Source organism: Anomaloglossus baeobatrachus, chromosome 4 (assembly GCF_048569485.1).
Source record: "Anomaloglossus baeobatrachus isolate aAnoBae1 chromosome 4, aAnoBae1.hap1, whole genome shotgun sequence".
NCBI classification, from domain to species: Eukaryota; Metazoa; Chordata; class Amphibia; order Anura; family Aromobatidae; genus Anomaloglossus; species Anomaloglossus baeobatrachus.
Window position 1 is genome coordinate 521,525,462 of NC_134356.1, and position 19,624 is coordinate 521,545,085.

At 43.6% G+C, this 19,624-nt stretch overlaps 1 protein-coding gene across 1 annotated transcript in view; it reads right to left on the minus strand.

The window, feature by feature from the left end:
* The window catches only part of SERINC4 (serine incorporator 4), a 117,565-nt gene that overhangs the window by 8,185 nt on the left and 89,756 nt on the right, over positions 1 to 19,624 (minus strand). The window contains exons 10-11 of the mRNA XM_075343721.1: positions 16,957 to 17,029; positions 16,632 to 16,677 (exon numbers count right to left, since the gene is read on the minus strand). Of these exons, the coding sequence (XP_075199836.1) occupies positions 16,632 to 16,677; positions 16,957 to 17,029 (119 nt within the window). The remainder of the gene's footprint in view (positions 1 to 16,631; positions 16,678 to 16,956; positions 17,030 to 19,624) is intronic.

The following is a 19,624-nucleotide window of genomic DNA, read 5'->3' on the forward strand; positions in this document are numbered from 1 at the left end:
CCCGTCGTTTGTGCATCACGGGCAAATCTATGCCCGTGGCGCACAATATTGCTAGTACCCGTCACACTATACTTACCTTTTTAGCGATGTCGCTGTGGGCGGCGAACAGCCTGCTTTCTAAGGGGGCGGTTCGTGCGGCGTCACAGCGACGTCACACGGCAGGCGTCCAATAGAAGCGGATGGGCGGAGAGCAGCCGAAGTAAAGTCACGCCCACCTCGTTGCTGGAGGACGCAGGTACGTTGTTGTTCGTCGTTCCTGAGGAGTCACACGTAGCGATGTGTACTGCCTCAGGAACGTCGAACAACCTGCGTCCAGCACCAGCAACGATATTTGGGATTTGAACGACGTGTCAACGATCAACGATTAGGTGAGTATTTGTGATTGATAGCAGTCGTTCATACGTGTCACACGCAACGACGTTGCTAACGAGGCAGTATGTGCGTCACGAATTTCGTGACCCCCAACGACATCTCGTTAGCGATGTCGTTGCGTGTAACGGGGCCTTAAATCTGAACTCAAATATGTAGCTTCTTCCCTTCTTCACTTTGTACTGTGCCTCAAATGTTGTTTTCAGCATATATGGGGTATTGGCGAACTCAGGAGAAATTGCACAATAAAATATATGGTCCATTATCTTCTGTTACCCTTTGTGAGGTATCAACCGGCTGTATTACAAAGGGCCGGTATGTTTTGCAGAAGCGTGGGTGCTCTGCAATGTGAAGCTGGCTGTGACCTGTGGTTCCACAGGATTGCATTACATGCAGAGCCATGGAAGGGTGTGTGATGCTGATTACACACTCCTTACCACCTGTGGGTGAGGCTCCAGGGGTTAAAGCAATCCTGTCTCTGAACCTGGGTGGAAGTGTGTCTAGGGCAGTCTAGAGAGAGACTGGCTCTAGATGTCCAGTGTGTGGACTGGAAACAAGTGAAAGCAGAGCCAGGAGCTTTCGGTGTATCAGCCTGCATGGAGGCTGATCACAAGGCTCTGATATTGAGTCTGAGGTGAGTGCAGCCAGGCCAGGGCTGTAGGGCCGAATCTCTCCAGGAGGAGAGACAGACAGGGGTCTGCAGAGGGCCCTGGGTGCTGGAAGGAACCTTGGCTAGAGTTGTACGCTGGCAGGAGCCAGAGAGTGGGGAAGTTGCTAAACTTCCAATATGGACTTATTGTTTATGTTTGAGGGCAGTTTATGCTGAGTGTTTTTAATAAACTGCCAGAATTTCTATGAAGAGACTGTGTACGTGTGTTGCTGAAGCTACCTCACACCGCTGCAAGCGAGTGAAACCCCCACGTTGCAGGGCGCAACGTTACACCTTGTAAAAATGAAAGATTTGGGGTTAAAGCAACATTTTTGTGGTAAAAATGTATTTTTTTTTTTTATTTTCACGGTTCAACGTTATAAAATTCTGTGAAGCACCTGAGGGGGGTTGTTAAGGTGCTACTGCTAACCAAACATCTACATAAATTCCCTGAAGGATCTAGTTTTCAAAATGTGGGTGAGGTCCCCTGTTTAAGCATCAGGGGCTCTCCAAACACAAATTGGCGTATCTATTCCTGACAATGTTGCACTCTAAAATTCAAAAGTTGCTCCCTCCCTTCCGAGCCCTGCCGAGCACCCAAACAGCAGATTTCCACCACACTTGGGTTATTTACATACTCAGAAAAAATTGCACAACAAATTGTGGGTGAGCTTCACCGTTTAGGTACATCAGATGCTCTCCAAAAGTGACATGGTGTCCGCTTCCGAGCCCTGCCATGAGCCCAAACAGTAGATTCACAGCACATATGGGGCATCGGTGTACTCAGCAGAAAAAAATCATATTTTACATCTATTTTCTCCTCTTTCCCTTGTGAAAATGAAATATTTGAGGTTGAAGCAACATTTCTGTGGTAAAATTGTATTTTTTCAGATTCATGGCTCAATGTTTTACAATTCTGTGAAGCCCATAAAGAGGGGGGAGGGGGTTAAGGTGCTCGCCAAACATCTAGATTAATTCCCTGAGGGATCTAGTTTTTCAAAATGGGGTCACATGTGGGGGAGGTCCACTGTTTAAGCACATCATAGCCTCTCAAAAAGCGAAATGGCGTCCGGTATCTATTCCAGTCAATGTTTCACTCTAAAATTAAAATAGTGCTCCTTCCCTTCCTAACCCTGCCGAGCATCCAAACAGTAGATTTCCACCACACTTGGATTATTTGGGTACTGAGAAGAAATTGCACAACAAATTGTGGGGGAGCTCCATCATTTAGGTACATCAGATGCTCTCCAAACATGACATGGCATTCATTTCTGAGCCCTTCCATGAGTCCAAACAGTAGATTCACATCACATATAGGGTATCCGCGTACTCAGGAGAAAAAAGAAATTACGTGTATTTTCTCCTCTTTCCCTTGCGAAAATGAAAGAATTGAGGTTGAAGTAACATTTTTGTAGTAAAAATGTATTTTTTCATTTTCACGGCTCAATGTTATAAAATTCTGTGAAGCCGCTGCGGGTGCTTACCAAAAATCTAGATTCAATTCTTGAGGGGTCTAGTTTCCAAAATGAGTTCACCTGTGGGGGAAGTCCTCTGTTTAAGCACATCAGGGGCTCTCCAAACACAAAATGGCATCTGGTATCTATTCCAGTCAATATTGCACTCTAAAATTCAAATGGCACTCCTTCCCTTCCAAGCCCTGCCGAGCGTCCAAACAGTAGATTTCCACCACACTTGAGTTATTTGCGTACTCATAAGAAATTGCACAAGAAATTGTATAGTGCATTTCCTCCTGTTACCATTATGAAAATGCAAAATTTGGGGCTAAAGTAACATTTTTGTGAGAAAAAGTAACATTCTCATTTTTCCCTTCCACATTGATTTAGTTCCTGTGAAGCAACTAAAGGGTTAATAACCTTCTTGAATGTGGTTTTAAGTAGTGATGGGTGAACCCAAACTGTAAAGTTCAGGGTCCATACTGGACTCCTATCGTCTGTGCATGGACCCCGAACACAGACTTCTCATGGACGTTCATGTTACTGTTCAGATTCTGCCACCTGGACAAACTTTGGAAAAAAAAAGTAAAAAGGAAGCAACATAGAGATTAAAACAGGACAGTTGTACTTACCAAGTCTCCCGAACAGCTATCACAGTACTTCTGGGTCTGCTCATTAACCCTCATGCACATTCAATGCTTCCCCCGTCCACCCTCTATGACAGTGTCTGTGATTGGTTGCAGTCAGAATGCCAGCGTGTCGGCGTCTGTGATTGGATGTGTATTCTAAAAATAACTAAAGAATTAAAAGAAATGGCATAGGGTCCTCCATATATTGATACTCAGCAAAGATAAGGCTGACAACTACAGGCTGAAGTCCCCAGCTGTGCGCGTTATCTTGGCTGTGTATCAAAGTATGAGGGACCCCATGCAACTTTTTAAAAATTATTTAAATAAATAATTTATGAAAAAGGGCTTGCAGTCCCCCATTTTGATACCCAGCCAAGAAAAAGCGGACAGCTGGGGGCTGGTATTCTCAGGTTTGGGAAGCCCATGGTTATTGGGCCTTTCCCAGCCTAAAAATAAGCAGCCCGCAGCTGCCCCAGAATTGTCATTTCCATTAGATGCTACCATTCTGGTGCTTACCTAGCTCATCTCGATTGTACTGTAGTATTTTTTGTAAAAAAAAAAAATCACAGATGTTATCAAGCCCAAGGTTGGTAATGGGGAGATAACTATGAGACCCCCCCATTACTAACTCTGTACTGTAAGTAAAAAGAAATAAACACAAAATACATAAAAATTCTTTAAGAAAAAACAAACACCCTCTTTCTCCAATTTATTAACCGCCAAAACACTCTGCAGGTCCGACGTGGTCCACACGAGGTCCCATGATGATCCTGATCCTGCTACATCTGAGGTTGCAGTGTGGGGGTCACCTTAAAAATACGTGACCGCTCACTGCAATGTCAGGGACACACTGATGGAGCTGCAGCTGTGAGAGGTGACGTCAGTGAGTTTACCTGTCATAGCTGGGGTTCCCTTGGTACCCCATGTGTGACCTCAGGTGACCTGACCTGAGGTGAACTCAGTGACCTCACCTCAGAGGAAGTCATTGAACTAAATGCCGTGTTACCTGATTAGAAAATGTGTGCACATTGAATATTTGGGTGCAGACATTTCTATACCAAATCTGCATCTTCTAGTAAAAAAATGCATCAAAACTGTTTGCGTTCTGATGCAGTTTCGGTGTGTTTTTTTTGCCAGGAGATGCAGATTTGCTACAGAAATGTCTGCACCAAAATACTCAATGTGCACACATTGTCTAATCTGGTAATCCAGTACTGACTTCAATGACTTCACCAGAAGTGAGGTGACTGAGTTCAATGAGTTCATGTCAGGTCAATTCACCTGAGGTCACAGCTGGGGTACCCTGGGAACTCCAGCTGTGAGCTCAGGGGAAGTCAGTGCCTTCACCGTTCACAGCTGTGGCTCAGTGTATCCCTAACATCACAGTGAGTGGTAACGCTTTGTAATATGTCTGTGCACTGCAACCTCAGATGTGGCAGATCTGTGATTGTAATGAGACCTCGTGTGGATTACGTCAGACCTGCAGTGTTTTTTTTTTGGGGGGGGGGGTTTGTTTAATAAAGGATTTTTCTCTGTGTTTTGTGTTTCTTTCTTTTTACTTACAGGGATAGTAATGGGGAGTCTTATAGACCCCTCTCCCCTATTAAATTCGAGTTTGATAACAGCTGTGATTTTTTTTGACAAATTACAGCTGTAATTAACCACATATATTACTCCGATTGCCACTGCACCAGGGCAATCGGGATGAACCAGGTAAAACACCAGAATTGTCATATCTAATGGATGTGACAATTATAAGGCGGTTGCAGGCTGCTATTTTAAGGTTCGGGGGCCCAATAACCATGGGCCTTCCCAACCTGAGAATACCAGCTCTCAGCTGTGGCTTTATCTTGGCTGGGTATCAAACTTGGCTGAGACCCAATTGAATGGGACCCAATTTAAGTAATTTAAAAAAAGCCGCATGGGGTCTCTCATATTTTGATACACAGCCATGATAAGGACATGGCTGGGGGCTGAAGCCAGAAGTCGTCTGCTTTATGTGCACTGGCAATCAATATACGGGGGACCCCACATCATTATTTTAAATTTATTTATTTTTACATTCCAAAACCAATCACAGATGTCGGCACTCCAGTAGTCCGATTGCAATCAATCGCAGGCAGTGTCACACAGGGTGACTATGCATGAGGTTTAATGAGGGGACGTGGAAGCAGTGTGAAAGTGGTGCAGGAGGCTCGGTAAGTATAATTCTCCTGCTCTTATCCCTCTAGCATTACTGACACCATTTTACAGTGCACATATTTATGTCCCCATAGACCAGGGGTCTCAAACACGCGGCCCCCGGGCCGCATGCGGCCCGCCAGTCTGATTTATGCGGCCCGCAGACTCACAGTGCAGAACACTTGATATTTGCCCTCCACTGCCTCCAGTCATTTAGCGGTCGCCAGCCGCACTTTCACATTGCAGCCACGGCCGGCCACACTTCCGCATTGGAGAAGCCGCCAGGGAGAAGCAATCAAAGCCGGAGTTCAATCAGATGTCAGGGTGAAGCAATCGACGGCGGCATTCAACTCGAGCTCAGCAGCGCGACCCGAGCAGCGCTGACGTCAGCTGCTTTGCCGGCGGGTGCAGCGGAAGGAACAAGAGCATAGGGCACGTTAGAACGTTTGTGGTGTTTGTGTGTGTGTGTATGATGATGGCTGTGTGTGTGTGTGTGTGTATGATGATGATTGCTGTGTGTGTGTGTGTGTGTGTGTGTGTGATGATGGCTGTGTGTGTGTGTGATGATGGCTGTGTGATGATGATGGCTGTGTGTGTGTGTGTGTGTGTGTGTGTGTGTGTGATGATGGCTGTGTGTGTGATGATGATGGCTGTGTGTGTGATGATGGCTGTGTGTGTGATGATGATGATGGCTGTGTGTGTTGATGGTGATGATGGCTGTATGTGTGTGTGGATGATGATGATGATGATGATGGCTGTGTGTTGATGATGATGAGGATGATGATAGCGTGGTGGCTGTGTATGACTGATCATGATGATGTCGGTGGTGGCTGTGTGTGACTGATGATGATGATGGCGGTGGTGGCTGTGTGGGACTGATGATGATGACGGCGGTGGTGGCTGTGTGTGACTGATGATGATGATGGCGGTGGTGGCTGTGTGTGACTGATGATGATGATGGCGGTGGTGGCTGTGTGGGACTGATGATGATGACGGCGGTGGTGGCTGTGTGCGACTGATGATGCTAATGGCGGTGGTGGCTGTGTGCGACTGATGATGATGGCGGTGGTGGCTGTGTGTGACTGATGATGATGATGGCGGTAGTGGCTGTTTGTGACTGATGGTGATGGTGGCTGTGTGCGACTGATGATGCTGATGGCGGGGGTGGCTGTGTGCAACTGATGATGATGATGATGGCGGTGGTGGCTGTGTATGACTGATGATGATGATGGCGGTAGTGGCTGTTTGTGACTGATGGTGATGGTGGCTGTGTGCGACTGATGATGATGGTGATGGTGGCTGTGTGTGACTGATGATGATGATGGCGGTGGTGGCTGTGTGACTGATGATGATGATGGTGGTGGCGGCTGTGTGTGACTGATGATGATGATGGCGGTGGTAGTGGCTGTTTGTGACTGGTGATGGTGGCTGTGTGCGACTGATGATGATGGTGATGGTGGCTGTGTGTGACTGATGATGATGATGGCGGTGGTGGCTGTGTGACTGATGCTGATGATGGCGGTGGTGGCTGTGTGTGACTGATGATGATGATGATCGTGGCTGTGTGCGACTGATGATGATGATGGCGTGGTGGCTGTGTGTGACTGATGATGGCGGTGGTGGCTGTTTGTGACTGATGATGATGATGGTGGTGGTGGTGGCTGTGTGCGACTGCTGATGAGGATGGCGGTAGTGGCTGTGTGTGACTGATGGTGGTGGTGACTGTGTGCAACTGATGATAATGGCGGTGGTGGCTGTGTGTGACTGATGATGATTGTGGTGGTGGCTGTTTGTGAGTGACGACGATGATGATGATGACGATGGCTGTGTATGATGATGATGATGATTGCCGTGTGTGTTTGTATGATGATGATGGTGGCTGTGTGTGTATGATGATGATAAAAATGATTTTGATGGTGACTGGAAGACCGGAAAATGTTACTTTCAGTCTCAGCCTTCTTGTCGGTCTGGACAGACGCTCATCTGTTCAGAGCGATGAAGCTGAGCTGACATTGACTTTGAACTACGTCAGAGGGAAGCTTTTTTTTTTCTAAAAAAGATGGAGTCCCTAAATGTGTTTTTTGTTTCATTTCTAATAAAAATATTTTTCTCTGTGTTGTGTTTTTTTACTGTTTACTAAAAATTCATGGTGGTCACATCTAATTTGACATGACACCATGAATTTCGGGTTTACTACCAGCTGAGAATACAAAGCTGGTATTAACCCCATTATTACCCAGCGTGCCACTGCCACCAGGGATGCTGGAAGAGCCAGGTAAAGCACCTGGAAATAGCGCTGTGATGAATGCGCCATTTCCAGGGGCGGTTGTGGGCTGCGGGGGGCCCAAAATGCTTGGGCCTTGCCACGCTGAGAATCCCAGCCCTCAGCTGTCTGGTTTTACCTGGCTGGTGATCAAAATATGGCGGGAGCCCACGCATTTTTTTTCCATTATTTAATTAAAAAAACAATTGGGCTTCCCTGTATTTTGATTGCCAGCTAAGGTAAAGCCAGGCAGCTGGGGGTGGCAGCCCGTACCTGTCCGCTTTATCTGCTCTGAGAATCAAAAATACTGCGGAGCGCTATGTAATTTTTTTAATGCTGTGACAGAGAATGAGTGTCTGTGCTTGGCTGTTGGAATAACCTGGAATCTGCTTATACATTTTGATGCTGATGCCAATCACAGATGCCCACTCTCTTTGACAAATAAATAATATAAAAAAATGACGTTTCGCTTCATGGTATTTTTGATTCTCAGCGCATACTAATGTAGCATTGTTATAATAGTTGAAATAATTGATTAGCAATTATATTGTATTAAATTTGAAAGGAATGCGGCCCTCTGCCTTAAATTTTTTTTATGTGCGGCCCACTTACTCTGACGAGTTTGAGACCCCTGCCATAGACTTACCGTATATAGAATTTGGCGTCTGTGCTCATGTTCAGGTTCAAGTCCTGTCCCAAACCAGACTTTTTTTTTTTAAGTCCAGCCAGACCCGCCAAACCCGAACATCTGTGGTGGCTTTGCCTATCTCTAGTTTTAAGCAGCTTGAGAGGTGCAGTGTTTAGAATGGTGTAATGGTGTATTTTCTATCACATAGGCCTCTCAAAGTCACTTCAAATGTAATGATGTCCCTAAAAAATGATTTGTAAATTTTGTAGGAAAAATAGAAATTGCTGCTAAACTTTGAACCCTTCTAACCTTCTAACAAAAAATGATGTTCAAAAATTGTGCTGATGTAAAGTAGACATGTGGGAAATGTTATTTAGTAACTATTTTGTGTAATATAACTCTCTGGTTTAAGGGTATAAAAATGTAAAAGTTTGAAAATTGCTATTTTTTTTGCCAAATTTACGATACTTTCATAAATAAGCAAAAAAAACAAAAACATATAAAATATCATCCTCAGTTTACCCCTACTGTGAAGGATAATATGTCATGAAAAATCAATCTCAGAATCACTGGGATCAGTTGAAGCGTTCCAATGAGTTATAATCTCATAAAGTGATACACTGGTCAGAATTGAAAGAAAATGGGCCTGGTCATGCAGGTGAAAACCAGGCTGGGGGTGAAGGGGTTAAACAGTTACAAAGGGAATGTAGCCTCTGTAGAAATCGTGACAAAAATATACTTTCATTTCATATGCAAATGAGGATGCTCTGGTTCACCTTTTGCATGGCCAAGGTCTCCGTTACGGCCCTTCAATTTGCATTCTGAACACTGTCACTGATCCTGATTGACAACTCTCACTTCCTCACACTGAGTGCTGCTTTAATTCAATCCGTAGTACGCTGCTGCTGAAGGAGCCCAGTAAAGGCTCACAAAAAGTTTGTACAGGAACATTGTCATCCCTGGCCCTGTCTGCGCCCGCTGCTCACTACACTGATTATTAGATACACAGCAGATTAAATAAGTATTAAACACGTCAAATATTTTGTAAGTAAATATATTTCCAAATTTGCTAATGACATTAAATTATTACAAGATGTAAGTAACAACCCATCCAATCCACACAGGCAAAGAAATCAAACCAAAGTTGTTCACAAATAAAGTTATTTGTTTTAATGAGAAATGACAAAAGGAAAAAGTATTGAACAAGCAGACTGAAAGTTAAATATTAGGGATGATCGAATACTTCACGAATATTTTTCGGATACCTCGCCACTATTCGACGCACAATGTAAGTCTATGGGAAGCCCGAATAGTTTCGAATAGTTGTTATTGGGGTTTCTCATAGACTTACATTGCGCATCGAATATTCGCGAATAGCGGCAAGGTATTCGGAAAATATTTGCGAAGCCGAATAATCTAAGTATTCGATCATCCCTATTAAATATATATTTCATACAAAGCCTTTGTTGGTGATGACAGTTTCAAGATGTCTCCTGTATGGAGAAACTAGAAAATGCTTTGCTCAGGTGTGATTTTGAACTAATCTTTAACACAAACACTTTTCAAATCCTGAAGTTTCCATCAAAACCTTCTTTGACCTTTGAGCTTCAGTTCCTTCCATAAATTTTCTATTGGATTCAGGTCAGGTGAGTGGCTGGGCCATTTTCGCAGCTTTATTTTCTTTCTCTGAAACCATATGAGAGTTTCCTTGCTTGTGTGTTTGAGATCATTGTTTTACTGAAATATCCACCATGTTTCATTTTCAACATCCTGGTAGATGGCAGCAGATTTTTATCAAGAATGTCTTGGTATATCTGTCCATTCATCCTTCCTTCAATTATATGAAGTTTCCTAGTGCCGTATGCTGAAACACTACCCTACACCATGATGTTCCCACCTCCAAACTTCACTGTTGGCGTGGTGTTTTGGCTTGACATGCAGTGCATTTTGTCCTCCAAACATGGTGTGTATTATAGCATAAAAAGAGGTCAATTTTGGACTCATCTGACCGGACTATATTCTCCCAGTATTTCACAGGCTTGTGTAAATGTTGTTGAGCAAACTTTAAACGCACTTCAACATTCTTTTTTGTTCAGGAATGTAGTCTTGTATTGTGAGGTTGCATACAGCCCATAGAGGTTAAGTGCATTACTTATTGGTTTTTTTTTTTTTTTTAAAGAATTGTACTTGCTAATTCCAGGTCTTTCTGTACCTCTCCACAGGTGATCTTTTGGCTGTTGGACAACTCTTCTGATGATCTTTTCAATACTCTGTCTGAAATCTCATGGGGGGCACCTGGTCATGGCTAGCTGGTAATCAGACACCTTTCTATGGTCAATCAATTGAACCAGATGATATTATTGTTCACTAGGTGGCAGGATTGCTTTCTAATTTCTGATAAATTTCAGCTGGTGTCATGACTTTCCATGTTGTTTTGCCCCTCTCTTTCACACTATTTCACATAAACTGAATTCATGGACATCTATCGTTTGAACTCTTTGCCTCTGTGGATTGGATAGGTTTTTATCAACATCAGGTGAAAATTTCATGTTAATAGCACTTTTAGAAATATATTTACTTAGACAATTGCTGATGTATTCAATACTTTCTTTGAACATGAGACTCCCTTCATTTTATAGACAATCATCTTGGCTATCTCATACATAAATTTGACTTGCAACTATTTAGCATATGATTAGCTATGCAGATTCTTGTCACGTTACTACATTGTTACTATTTTGCTTCTAAAAATCTAAATTTCAAGTTTTCTTATTTTGTTAGTATTTTGTATATCCACCTTTTGCTTTCAACATTGTCTGAATGCTTCTGCGCATGCTCTCGATCACATTTAAGCATGTCTTGACCGAAACCTGATCCCAGGTCTTTTCCACATGTTCCGAGTGTTGGTGCATTTTGATCGACTAACTTGCATATGTAAACAGCTTTTTTTTCAACTCTTCCCACAAGTGTTTGATATAAGGCCTGGGGACTGTGGGGGCCAATCCAGCACCTCTACCTCATTGTCATTCAACCATTTCTTTGCCAATCTCAACATATGCTTTGGGCTGTTGTCCTGCTGGAACACTATATTGTCTTTTTCATACTCAGTACTCCAGTGTATGAAGTAACTTATTTTGTAGGATACTCATATATAGCTCAGCAGTGAGACCACCATTGATCACGGTCAAGTATCCAATGCCTTTGGCTGTCAAACAATCTCATATCATCAACCTGCTTTTGCTCTTCAAAATTTGGCAGTTCATTTAATTTCCCAATCTGTTAGCCCGTTTTCCTTTGTTTCTTTCAGATCCATTTGCACCCATCAAAGCCTAGTCTATTGACTTTCATCTCATTGCTCCAAATCAACTGTTTCCAATCTTCTACTATCCACTTTTCGTTATTTTCTTGCAAAATTGAGCCAACACTTCTTATGACGATATTGAACCTAAAGCTTCTTCACTTTTTTACAGGCCTTCTCTATACGTACATTATAGACTTCTCTATATGTACATTGCACGGTGCTTACTTGAATGTCTCTGATTTCACTATTACAATGCATACGAGCCACCTCCACTGTCCTGTTTGTAGCGCCAGAACTAATAGACCTTGTGATGAGCCAACTTGTTTACTTGTTGATATTTTGCCTGGATGACCACACCTTGGCTTTTGAATGGATAGACTTCATTTCATATTCTTCCAACTATGCAATCACATGATGCAGTTTGTTAAAAAAAATTTGCATAACTAATCATAATCTAAATAGTTGCCAGTCAAATGTATGCATGAGCTACCCAACATGATTGTGTGAGGAATCAGTATGGTGAGTGGGGAGGTAATGGGTGCAGACACAGTATAGATAGAGAAGAGTGAAATGCATGAGGAAACATTATGGTGAGCAAGAGGGGGATGTATGAGGAAACACTATGGAACAATATGGTGAGTGGGGGGGGGATTGAGTATGGATAAACTATGGTGAGTGAGGGGGAGAATATCTGAGGAAATATAATGAGCAGCGAGAGGGAGGAATGGGTGTGGAAACAGTATGGAGAGTAGGTGTGATGTGTGAGGAGACAGTATGGAGCGCGAAGATATAAATATGTGAGGAGACAGTATGGTGAGCGTGGGTAACGTGTGAGGAAACAGTATGAGGGAGGGGGGAAATGTATGAAGAGACTATTGAAGTTATTGAGTATGATGATAGAGACTGGGCAGTAGAAGTAGGATACAGTGTGAGAGGTCAGTGTGAAGTGTGGAAAAAAGAAGGCAGTGTGGAGGACATGTACCACAGAGGGACAGTGTGTGGGACATATTTTGTGCAGAAAACACAGTGAGGGGCAATTCTTTATTCAAGAGCACAGTGTAGGGCAGTTATTTTTATTCAGGAACATTATAACGACACTGTTATTTTTAAGAGCATCGTGTTGGGATGAGTTGCAGAAGAATGGAAAAGATGGTAGTGTGCAGAAACAAGCTGTGATTGCCAAAAGTGGTCATAGTGTCTGGACAAGATGAAGAAAAAGAAAGAAAACAAGCCCAATCAAGTACCTGTATGTAAATGTTTATTTGTGATGCTGACTAATTCTCATCATAACTGTAGTTCCTGTATGGTCTGCAGTCTAATGATGACTGATAACAACAACTCTCAGTATCTCTTTACAATTGTTAAGGACATACTGGGAGTTGTAAGTTAATGTGATACAAATGTACATGGGTCTGATCTGACATTACAATTGATGTATCATGAACTGAAGATGGTTCTGGTGCGGAGTTCATGTATGAATGGTAGTCCTAGTGATGTATTCATGTACCGATAGTAGTTCTTGTGATTTATTCATGTACTATTGATGTTTCTGGTGATGTATTCCATACTGATGGTGATTGTGGTGATTTATTTATGTAATGATGATGGTTCTGGTGTTGTATTTCTGTACTAATGATAGTTCTGGTGATTTATTTCTGTATGATGGGGGTTCTGGTGATGTATTCAAGTACTGATGGTGTTTCTTGTGATGTATTCATATAATGATGGTAGTTCTGGTAATTTATTTATGTAATAATTGTGGTTCTGGTGATTAATGTAATGATGGTAGTTCTGCTGATGTATTTGTGTACTAATGGTGGTTCTGGTGAAGTATTTCTGTACCGATGGTGGTTCTGCTGATTTATTCATGTACTAATGGTGGTTCTTGTGATGTATTCCTGTACTGATGGTGTTTCTGGTGATGGATGAATGTACTGCTAATGGTTTTTGTGATGTATTCTTACGCGGTTATTGGTTCTGATCCTGTACACCTGTAACAATCCATTATAACTTGTAAGATTTTGCGATACATGACTATGTTAATAAAGTATTGTGCCCTCTGAAAAGTTAGGGGCTACTAGATTTGTATTTATGTTAAGAGCATTAAAGGTTTTGTCCAAGTTTGTGATGAAAGTCTGCAGTCACTCTTTGTGGCTGCAGACTTCTGAATTCTCACAGCACATGCTCTGAAGGATATCAGGATTCTTTGGTACAGGTGATGAGAACGGAAGGCCATAAAATTGCAAGTATGACATACTTGACCTCGCCTAATACAAGTGAATTAAACAAGGCCAGACACTTCTATTTGGAATGTTGCCAGAAGTATGCAAATCACATAATTGCTCACATGACCTTCTGGTATGGGAAAATCCTGAAAGTTTGCAGAGTGTGTGCTGTGAGAATTAAAAAATCTGCAGTCAACTAAAGTATATGCAGACTTTTTTCCCAAACCTAGATAATAACTTTAATTCTAAAATTAAGCAATGTTCTATGGTCAATCTTAACAGTGTGTAATATACTCACTGTCAGGATTCAGCTTTGCTTGTTGGTTCTAGCAGTCATCACAAGGCCACTGAAATGTGAATTTCATACTGATGGTCAACTAACTTTTATTTCTGCTTTTCTCAATGAAGCAGGAGTTGTAGTTTTCCACTGAACATTGAAAGATTTAGGGAGAGAAGCTAGATGGCACGTGACTGTAAATATACAAATTACATATTAGTGGTCTCATGACGACTAATCAAACCACTTAAGAGAGCAGGGGAATAGGTTTGAGCCAAACTGTCACTGGGTATGAAATGAGTGTACCGGGGCTCTTAGACTGACTCTCAGACTAGAGATCCTGTGCTGTCCCTTATCTCAGAGGTACGCTTGATGGAAGCAATGACTGAGCCCCCAGCATGACCTCAACTCCTGTCTGAGCCCTGATCTTACTCTCCATCTCCACCACCTTTTGGGTGGGCCAGAAAACACAGTAACAAAACCCCACGAACATGACACAGACAAGGGAGAACCAAAACTCCTACACACGCACTCACACACGAAGGAGAGACTATATGTTCACATAGGGAATAAAGAAAAAAGGAAGTAAACATACAACAGGGAAACGTCCACACCACTCAAAATAGCAACTACAAATCACCAAGAACTGGATCACCACAAAAGACCGGAATCGCTGGAGCTATGCTGAAGCTATTATCGGCTAAGAGAAACAGACTCTCATCCCTTAGGCCTGTGCCACACTCACGTGGAAATCACACACGTGCCACAAGACCCGTATTTTCTCTGCGTGTTGCGTGTGGTAAGTACGTGTCTCCGGTACGTGCAGTCCACATGTGTTCTCCGTGTGCTATCCGCGATAACACACGGAGAACCGGTAATTTGCATACTCACGTGATAGATGCTGCTGTCCAGGGTTCTGAACTTCGGCTCCAGCCCCACCCACTCCCCACTGATGCTGCTTCCGACCGAGCGGAGGGGCAGAGATTACAGCCTGTGACAGCACACCCACCTCCATAACACGCTTATAATGAGTGCCGGTCGTCAGCAACTATTTGCATCGGAAGATTCTGCAGGGCTGGTAGAGGTGAGTATGTGATTTTTTTATTTTAAAATAATAACACCTGTTTCTCCAGCGCGTGTCACATGGGACCGCATCCACACTACATCCGTGTGGTACGGGCCGTGTGACACCCGTGCTGCCGGAGAAAACGTGGACATGTCGGCGTGAGAAACACACGGACACGCGTAAGTGCGGAACGGACACACGTTCCGTTCCAAAATACTTACGTGTATCCAAAACATTATGAAATCATATGTCCACGTGTGTACGTGCCTCCGGTACGTGAAAAAACTGCCAAACACGTACCGGAGGCACAAACGTGTGACAGAGGCCTTAAATAGGAAGGAGTGGGTGGTAATCAGCAACCTGAACTCCCAGGAGCTGCACACCAATCCAAAGAAATTAACTCCTGCAGGACTGGTTAGAAATAGAAATTTATCAGCCAATGCCAGGCTCTAGCTGAGCAACTAGGAAACAACAGGTTGCCTGTCAAGCGCTACAATTTGAACAGAGTCTGATGCCATCGCGGCAACCCGTGAGTGTGGATCCAAACAACGCATGACAGAAACTGAATTCTTGTCCCGGCTGCCGGGAAACGTAGATTCGCCTTCGACAGGAGTAATAAGTAACAGTGCAAAGAACAGCTGAAAAATACATGACTAAACACTCACAGCCAGCACTCCGATATTTATGGTATAGCCAAAAAAAATACTATAAACTTGTAATAAATGCAGGTCCAAACACTTGGGCTCCTACCCTAACTCCAAAACGAACGTCGCCTTTTAAGGCAGAAGCTGACTTCAGGTGAAGAAGGAATATTAGGAATAACCCTTTTAGAAATTGACCTATAAAAACTGTAAGGCTGCAGAAAATTTGCTGAATTTGCCGAGATTTTTTCGCGGAAATTCTGCGGATTTTTCAAAAATCCGCAGTACAGCGAGTCCCCAGCCATATCTATGGCAGTTTGGAACTGCTGTGCCCATGCTGCATTTTTTTCTGCAGCGGAAATAATGCGGATTTCCCTGCGGAAAAATCTGCAGCATGTCAATTACTCATGCGGATTTTTCCGCACGATCCAATACTTACCTGCCTTGATAGAAGACACCGGGAGGAGCGCAGTGGAGCAAGGAGTAGCGGGGCCTGCACGAGCTCCGGTCATGTGACAGCTGAAGCTAGTTCAGGCCCGCCCACCTTCTCCTGCAAAGTGCAGAGAAACACGGCCGGAAAGTGAAGTGCTGCGTGATGGAGGTAAGTATGAACTTCCCCGATCACTCAGCACTTGTTCTGCATTGAGGATGGAGTGCCGAAGCCATGGTACTGTATCCTCAATGCAGAATGACCGCAGCATATCCGCAGGACATTCCGCAATTAAAGCGCAGCATGTAAACAGACAAAGTTGTGCTGCGGTTTTCTGGGAGCTCCTGCGGAATGTCCTGCGGATATATCCGCAAGACACTTTCCCCGTGGGCACATAGCGTAAACGTCATTGTGATGAGTTATGAAAATGATAAACCGCAGGCCTTTATATCATATATTATATGTGGATAATTGTTTGGATATAAGTTCACATAAAAGAAACAGAAAAATGTTATCACCTCCTTCCATATCCTCTTCAGGACAGCAGAAGCAGCAGGACGCTTTCTACAAATAAGATAGAAAAATTAGTGCAATTTATAGATAATGTAATATATTCTCTCACATTACAATCTGCGTATCGCAGACCAGGTGACATGTCTGCACTGTGTATCACTCCTACAGTATTGCTGATCTGAACTAGTAATGAACCTCTTAAAATCCTGAGCTCACAGAATCATTACTCACCAGGAAGGAAATGTGAGAAAATGACTCTGAGCGATAACAAGTTATGGAGTTTCTGAATACACCAAACTGTATTTCCAGTACAGAATTATAGTTACGCACCTGGAACTCATATGTGTAAACCTTTATCATCCACATTGGACCAAACATCTCAGCCAAGTAGGAGGCTTCATTGCTGTAAACATATGAGAATACAAGTAACATTAAAGATGACAGCACTGACACAGATTGTAAATTACAAGTTTTCTGGAAGTCATTAAATCATTCGCAATCTTATATGATATATACACGATTTTGATTCTTAACTGCTCGAAATGTATCTGTAATAAAAACAGCAGCAGTGCAAATAGTCTTGATTAAAATTGCCGTTTTGTGTATACAGCTCTTGTACAGACCCATGTGTCTCCATTGTTACAGACTACAAACACATCCTATGTTCAGCCTGATCTTGCAGTCCATAAGTCACTTGTTTGTTTTTTTTCGTCTATAAGTTAGGAAGAATTGAGGGAGAATGGAAAGAATAAAACATGACTAGCAAAGTAGCTAGAAAATGGTTATCCTAGACTTCTACTATTTTTGCATATGGATCTAATAACTACCTGCCTGTTCTGGCTGATGCTGGTCTCTCCCAGCTCAGAGAGGTCTTGGATAGGGCTGAGTGGACCGTGGACTTTCAGGTTAGGCCAGACTTTAGTTGAAAGTTTGGTTCAGTCCTTGAACTTGATCCTCAACCCCATAGAAGTCAATGGACCAGCACTTCTGTTCTATAAAATGGTGACTATATAAGCAAGAGGAAAACGGGTATAAGCTGCGCTTAAAAACCACTGATGCAGAACTGATGTAAAATTTCTTTTTTATTTCAGCATTCCAACGCGTTTCAGAGACAAGGACCGTGATTTCTATTTCCCTGAAGAAAGAGACGGTCCTTGTCTCTGAAACGCGTTGGAATGCTGAAATAAAAAAGAAATTTTACATCAGTTCTGCATCAGTGGTTTTTAAGCGCGGCTTATACCCGTTTTCCTCCTGCATATATATTCACCACGTTTCTACGGGGCCGCTGCTTGAACCACTCGGACACTCACATGTGCTTAAGAGAGTTGTGACTGGCACAACCCCATCAGATGAGTGTACCTATTTCCTCTCTTTATCTCACGTTATACCGGGTAAGACCCTATTGCGCCTTCTGTCTCCCCACCTCTAGTATATGCTATAAAATGGTCATAGTAAAAGCTAGGTGGGTGTAAAAGGAAGCAATATGAGGCTAAAGCTGGGTTCACACTAAGCGACAGCGACAACGACGTCGCTGTTACGTCACCATTTTCGGTGACGTAACAGCGACCTTGTAAGTCGCTGTTATGATCGCTGCTTAGCTGTCAAACACAGCAGAAGCAGCGATCATAACGTCGCTGTGCTACATGTGCAGAGAGCAAGGAGCCGCGCTTAGCGCCGGCTCCTTGCTCTCCTAGGTACAGTACACATCGGGTTAATTAACCCGATGTGTGCTGCAGCTACATGTCACAGTGCAGAGAGCAGGGAGCCGCGCGCACTGCTTAGCGCTGGCTCCTTGCTCTCCTTGCTACAGTATACATCGGGTTAATTACCCGATGTGTACTGCAGCCACATGTCACAGTGCAGGAGCCGGCGCTGGCAGCAAGAGCGGAGGCTGGTAACGAAGGTAAATATCGGGTAACCAGGGAAAGGTCTTCCCTTGGTTACCCGATGTTTACGCTGGTTACAGCTTACCGCAGCCAGTGCCGGCTCCTGATCGCTTCATTTCGTCGCTCTCTCGCTGTCACACACAGCGATGTGTGTGTCACAGCGGGAGAGTGACGACCAAAAAATGAAGCTGGACATTCAGCAACGACCGGCGACCTCACAGCAGGGGCCAGCTCGTTGCTGGATGTCACACACAGCGACAGCGACGGGACGTCGCTGCAACGTCACAGAAAATGGTGACGTAGCAGCGACGTCGTTGTCGTTGTCGCTGTGTGTGACACCAGCTTAAGATCAGGAGAATTGCCCTGCAAACAAATGTCGATAAGGAAATTACTTAAAGGAGTTCTTTCTCATTAGCAATCATAGTTAAATAGGAAGTAAATTAGTAAAATAAACATTTTATGAGTACTGCTACAGACACAGACTTCAGAGTTCCCCCACAAATCCAAAATTGTAAGACTGCTACCACAGAGCCTGTTTTCACTGTTCCCCCACAGTCAAAATTTAAACTCCAGTAGCATACACAAAAGCTGCTGCTGCTAAAAAGCTCGTAGTTGGATTTGGAATTGAGCTGGCGGCTTGCAGTGAGGCTTGGAAGAGCCCCCCCCACAGAGCAATAATTCAAAGAATGCTCCTGCAGAGCCTGTTTTCAGGGTACACCCACACAACCAAAATTGGAATATTTAACCAACAGAGCAACAGTTTAAAGAGTGCCCCTACAGAGCCTGCATTCATAGTTCCCCCAGAGAGCAAACATTTCACTTCCAGTAGAGTACACTCAGTGGCGTAACTAGAGTTTGATGGGCCCTGGTGAAAAGTTCAAACCTGGGCCCCCCCCTCCACATACACCGACACTTGGGGTACAGGATAATGACACTGACACTCGGGGTACAGGATAATGATGCTGACACTTGGCTCTTACCCACAGCACCCAATTTTCCCATGATCTGAAATCCCTCTATCAGCATCCAGCTTTCCTATGTTCTGATATCCATCTTGTCCTCAGCACCCAGCTTCCCCATGCTCTGCTATACATCTTTCCCTCAGCACCCAG